The following is a 6,557-nucleotide window of genomic DNA, read 5'->3' on the forward strand; positions in this document are numbered from 1 at the left end:
CTAATAAAAAACATTTTAATGTAAGGTTGCCATATCCTTGTATAGTTATTTCCATAGAATTATTTTTGGCTGAGTGCTATCTACTTAGATAGACTACAATGCTAAAAAGCCATGCGTGATTTTATTGTATTGAATTTTATTTTATTATTTTATTTTATGCGATTTCAGTAAGCATTGAGGTATTTGACATTTTCCCATTGTCCAAGGAAGACAAAGGATAAATACAAAGGACAAAGGATTATGAAATTCCCTACAGATAATAGAGCCCAGTGTTCAAATACGTATGCATACTTAATTTCAACTGGTTTCAAAGTCTAGCTCTTAGCTTGACTATCCTTTCTTTATAGATTGGTCCTCTCTAAATGTGAAAGAAAAAAATTGAACAAAACGCTATATGCTTCCTGTAAAAATGTAATGAAGATACTGTCATACTTTCTATATTACCTGAAGTTTATAAAAATGAGCTGTTTTTGTTTTTGTTTTTTGTTTTTTTGTTGTTGTTTTTCAAGACAGAGTTTCTCTGTATAGCCCTGGCTGTCCTGGAACTCACTCTGTAGACCAGGCTGGCCTCGAACTTAGAAATCCACATGCCTCTGCCTCCCGAGTGCTGGGATTAAAGGTGTGTGCCACCACACCCGGCTAAAAAATGAGCTACTTTTAAGGATTTTTCCTACTCCCAAACTGGACACCATAGGCTACCAAATAAAACCCCAGTACAGGAACGTCTTACCTCTTCTCCAGTCATTGACAGATGATGTCCCATAGAACTCCCAAACACTGTGGTTATATAGGGAAATATGGCTTTTACTCAACAGGAAACTTAGCCTCTATTTGCTAGCATTCACAGTGGTAGAAGGTACTGTATGTGTGTTATTACAGGAGATAGGTAATATTCAACCTCACCCAGCTATGAACCCTATGAGCTATATAATGATGACCTCCCTGTAAGATATGCCCAATGATACAATAGTGAGCTTATTGCTTGGTTCTTTAAGATTATTTCTGAAAGCTGTGTTGTCTGTATTAGGCTTGTGAATAAGTGTTAATATTGTGTTCTTAAGTTTGCATCCTAGTATTCCTTTCTTCTTATTCATTAGTTTATTGACAAACATCTCATGTACATTGACACTTCTTGAAGTCCTCCTCGCCTTCCTTCTCTTTCTCTTCCTCCACCCTCTTCTTCCTCTCTTCTCAGTTTATACCTTGAAGAGTGTGGTCTACCACATATCTTTTAATTTCATGTCAAAGGAAGAAGTGTGAGCTGGAAGTTTAAATGATGATTTTAAAATGTGTTTTTCATTTATGCTCCTGGTTTAGTGAGGTTTTTTTGGCTTTGTTTTTTCCTTCTTTTCTTTTCTTTTCTTTTCTTTTCTTTTCTTTTCTTTTCTTTTCTTTTTAATAGATGGTCTAAATACTTTTCTGGTTTGTAAGTGTCAAGCATGTCTAAGTGGATCTAACTTGACATGAGCATCTTACTAAGAACTTCTGTGGAACTAGCATACCAGGACACTAACCAGCATTCAGTGCTCACCGGGCCAAGAATTTATTCCTGCTGTTGTGTATCAGTCCTTTTTTTTCACTCTGCAATGAACATCCTCTTAGAGATACCCGTGTCATGTCCTCTGTGCGTCTTTATTCTAAAAGGACTAGTAGGAAGTTCTGGAAATATTTGAATGATTTGGGGCTCTTTTCAGGAGAAATAAAAATATTAAACCTTGAAAATACATACAACATTGGTTTACAGTATTCCCTCCTATGTTCTTACCATTTGTTATCTGAGTCCAAGTGGAAATAAAAATATTGATCTAATTAGAAGCAGAAAGTAAAATGGTTGTTTCTAGGAGGGTTGAGTCAAATGTTTCCCTGACACACTAGAAATAAGATCAAAGGATCCATTATACAAGGCAGAGGCTGAGGTCAATAATAATAGTGCTTGGAGTATGGACTTTATGAAAGGGTAACTATGATGTAGTAAATATGCTAATTAGCTAGATTTAGTCACTTTGCTAACTTCACATACTTCAGAAGCTCATACTGTATATGATAAATACAATTTTATCTGTTGGTTTTAGTAATAAGACTTGTGATCTCATATAAATATAATTTTACAAAGCATATTATTAACGAAGTGCCACATAAGTTCGTATTTATTAACTATTTTCATTTAAGTGTTTTTATGCTCCTTCTCCTTCTCATTCCCATCTCACATTCTGGCTGCCGTTCGCTTTTCAGATGCAGCAGCTGTTCCATGAAAACTACGAACACAATCGCAAGGGTTACATCCAAGACCTTCACAACAGCAAAATCCACGCAGCCATCACGCTCCATCCGAACAAAAGGCCCGCGTACCAGTACAGACTTCATAACTACATGCTCAGCCGCAAGATCTCCGAGCTCCGCTACCGCACCATCCAGCTCCACAGGGAGAGCGCTCTCATGAGCAAGCTCAGCAACAGTGAAGTGAGCAAAGAGGACCAACAGCTGGGAATGACGCCGTCCTTCAACCACTTCCAGCCTCGGGAGAGAAATGAAGTCATGGAGTGGGAGTTCCTGACGGGGAAGCTGCTTTACTCAGCTGCAGAGAACCAGCCTCCTCGACAGAGCATCAACAGCATCCTAAGGTCAGCTCTGGATGACACTGTCCTGCAGGTGATGGAGATGATCAACGAGAATGCCAAGAGTAGGGGCCGGCTCATTGACTTCAAGGAAATTCAGTATGGCTACCGCAGGGTTGATCCCATGCATGGGGTTGAGTACATATTGGATCTGCTACTCCTGTACAAAAGGCACAAAGGAAGGAAACTGACTGTGCCTGTGAGGCGCCATGCCTATCTTCAGCAGCCATTTAGCAAGCCTTTCTTCAGAGAGGTGGAAGAACTCGACGTCAACCGTCTGGTGGAGAGTATCAACAGCGGTACGCAGTCATTCTCCTTTTTATCCAATTCTCTAAAAATTCTCTCTTCTCTTCAAGAGGCCAAAGACATAGGAGGGCACAATGAAAAGAAAGTACACATTCTTGTTCCACTCGTTGGAAGGTACGACATTTTCTTGAGATTCATGGAAAATTTTGAAAGTACGTGTCTTATCCCAAAGCAAAATGTCAAGCTTGTCATCATCCTTTTCAGCAGGGATGCCGGCCAAGAGTCCATCAAGCACATTGAGCTGATACAAGAATATCAGAGCAGGTACCCCAGTGCAGAAATGATGCTCATTCCCATGAAGGGAGAGTTTTCCAGAGGTCTTGGTCTTGAAATGGCTTCTTCCCAGTTTGACAATGACACATTGCTGCTATTTTGTGATGTTGACTTGATTTTCAGAGGAGACTTCCTCCAACGCTGTCGAGACAATACAGTTCAGGGACAACAGGTATATTACCCCATCATCTTTAGCCAGTATGACCCAAAGGTCACCCATATGAGAAATCCTCCCACAGAGGGTGACTTTGTATTCTCAAAGGAAACTGGGTTTTGGAGAGACTATGGCTATGGAATCACATGCATTTACAAAAGCGATCTACTGGGTGCAGGTGGATTTGATACCTCAATACAAGGCTGGGGACTGGAAGATGTAGATCTCTATAATAAAGTCATCCTATCTGGCTTACGGCCCTTCAGAAGTCAAGAAGTGGGAGTGGTGCATATTTTCCATCCTGTTCATTGTGATCCTAACTTGGACCCTAAGCAGTATAAGATGTGCTTAGGATCCAAAGCAAGTACTTTTGCCTCAACCATGCAACTGGCTGAACTCTGGTTAGAAAAACATTTGGGTGTCAGGGATAATCGAACTCTCTCCTGACAGTCCAGGCAATACATATTGCCTTTGGAAAGGGGAGTTTACCTCAGTGTTGGCTGTTGTTATTTTTATTTTATTATTGTTATTTTATTATTATTATTGTTGTTTTGTTGATGTTGTTGTTGTTATAATTTTATTTTGTTGTCCTGGTCTTAAAGTATTCTTGATTGTCTTCCAAAGGGTGTTTGTTGACCTCAAGCAAGAAGAGTCTGCAGTTCACTGATATTTCACAGTCAGAAGTTCTACTGAAGTCAATACATGTCTTACTTTTATATGACTTTATTTGAGATTGAGTTAAATCATGGCAATCAAATGACTTTGGGAGCTCATACATCACAAGAGACAGCTTAGAAGAATGTTCTCTTAGGGCTTAAAGATGCAATATTGACTTTTCTTTTGTTTGTCAACTTCAATGTGATATAAATATTTACCAGTGAAAGGTACCACAAAAGTGCTTTACGCTTCCCAATGGGGAAGGGACTCTGTGACAGAAACTTGAGTTTTGTAATTTATATGAGGACTTAAATATATAGACAATAATTTTCTTCATCGTTAGAATTTTTAAAGTAAATGAACACCTATGATTGTATGTTTATTTTTTAAGAAAAAAAAATTTTAAAAACTGAGGAGTGCTGTTCCACAAGCAAGCGGTACTGGCTACCCTGGTCTTACAATTACAAACTCCTCACAACTGTCTGCTCTAAATGCGAAGGGACTTTATTTTCTCAAGGAAATATGATTTAATGAAATATTCGTGTACATTTTAGAAGCTTTATGAAACAATGTCCTTCATTTGCTGGCAAGAAGATAAAATATGACAGAACCTGTTTATTTATAATAAAACACAGGTATAACCGTATTCTTTTTCAAAAACATTGATAAAGCTCTGTTGTTTACTTTCTGTCTCATTTGATGTAATTTTTAGGGTCATGTTCACCAAAACATGCTGGCTTCACTATGTAGGGAAAAAATGCCACAGGATCATGAGAAATGTATTGTGTTCTGCCTTACTCCTTCTGCCTTCGGAAGTGGTTCACAAGAATACATTCTTCATTCAGTAATCCGCCATTTGAAAGGGGACTCTCTTCCCAGTCTCTGGAGACTGGAGTTCCTCTAAGCACAAAAGACTAGTTCAGAATCTGCCTTGGGAAGTATATAAAAATATAATAACCCTGGGGGAAATTATAAATAAAATTAATTTTATAATTATGAGAAAACACCTAGGGAAATATCTAATTTCTCCAGTTTTCTTTAAACAGAATTTCTAGAGAAACACAATCATATGTAAGAAATGTAAGGGAGAATGCACAAAAGTACCCAAGGAAGCCTCATGGGATTTATTTTTAAAAATCATCTTGCAAACAAGTAACATTTACACAAAAAGCAAAGGAAAAACGCTTAAATCTCTGCAATGATCTTGTTTTCTTGCATTCCACTCAGACCTTCTTGGTACCACCCAGACCACTGTTTTGGCTGACATGTGTCTGCATACCTGTCTTTAGTTTCTAATGAAGAAAAGATACATCTTTTACAGTTTACCCTGTATGAACAAAGTAAAGAAATTGCCTTTAGTTTTTTCACCAAAATTATTTTGGGCACACATCTCACAAATTATTGTCGCTATTTGGAACAGACTTCCACAAGGCCACAAAACAACGGTGGGTCCTAACCAGGTAAAACATCTTTTACTGAAAATATTTTCAGGGTTCAAAATAACATTACTTACTATTGAGAAAAGCAGGATGGAAATCTCCATCCCTAAACATATAATCTAAGTAATTCTCAGTTCCCTAGAAAGGGAAGAATTAATGACACTTTCATTTTTAAAATCTTGACAGGGACAGCAATTTAAAATTGACCTCTATTCCACATTGTCTCCGGTTTTCACAAAGATTTATTTTAATAGTTTATTTTCCTACATTTAACTCTTTTATACACTTGTTTTCTTAAAAAGCAAATGTGTTAATGTTCGGTGAGTTGTTTTGTATAATTATTACCAAACGATCATAATTAGTTGATGTTTTAGCAACTTACTTGAGCCTACCATTTTCTTTTACATAAATGAGTGAAACAAGAGGTTTTTACTGAATAGTAAACATAAATGCCTCATTTAATTTTTTATTTTTTTCTTTGCGTTTTTTCAAAAACAGTTTATATTACATATTTTCTTCATTTACATTTCAAATGCTATCCCGAAAGTGCCCTATACCCTCCACCACCCTGCCTTGCTCCCCAACCCACCCACTCCTGCTTCCTGAAATGCCTCATTTAAAATATTCTAAGTTGTAGCGTTATCCAAGGGACAAGGTAGTGTTTTAATTTTATGATTGGTTCTTTTATTTGTGAGATTATAATAAAATTCCATCATTTCCCCTTCCCACTCATAACCTCTGTTGCTTTCTTTCAAATCCTTGATCCCTTTCTTACTAATTGTTGTGAAATTCATATATCTTACTTTTATAGATTCTCTAAATATAACCTTCCCTGTCTTATGATGCGAATTGTATATACATTTTCAGAGCTGATCATTTGGTGTTGGATAACCAATAGGTGTGCTCTTCCCTGGGGAAGACCATTTCTCTCCACTCTCAGTGTTTCTTAGCTTCTCATAGTTCTTTGTAGGGTTGACACTTTGTTAATTGGTGGAAATGTATAGAAGAAATGAAGGGCTACAGCGATCTCATCTGAATGTAACTGCAAATCAGCACTCTCTATATAGGTGTATCTAAAATATGTTCTATAATTTAACTTGAATTTCTGACAAG

At 37.3% G+C, this 6,557-nt stretch overlaps 1 protein-coding gene across 1 annotated transcript in view; it reads left to right on the forward strand.

The window, feature by feature from the left end:
- Chsy3 (chondroitin sulfate synthase 3) overlaps positions 1-5,055 on the forward strand; it is a 255,294-nt gene extending 250,239 nt beyond the window's left edge. Inside the window, exon 3 of the mRNA XM_021150917.2 lies at positions 2,233-5,055. Within this exon, the coding sequence (XP_021006576.1) occupies positions 2,233-3,795 (1,563 nt within the window). The 3' untranslated portion in view covers positions 3,796-5,055. The remainder of the gene's footprint in view (positions 1-2,232) is intronic.
- The last annotated feature ends 1,502 nt before the right edge of the window (positions 5,056-6,557 follow it).

Source organism: Mus caroli, unplaced genomic scaffold (assembly GCF_978045245.1).
Source record: "Mus caroli unplaced genomic scaffold, Mus_caroli_1 scaffold_19, whole genome shotgun sequence".
In the NCBI taxonomy this organism is placed as follows: domain Eukaryota; kingdom Metazoa; phylum Chordata; class Mammalia; order Rodentia; family Muridae; genus Mus; species Mus caroli.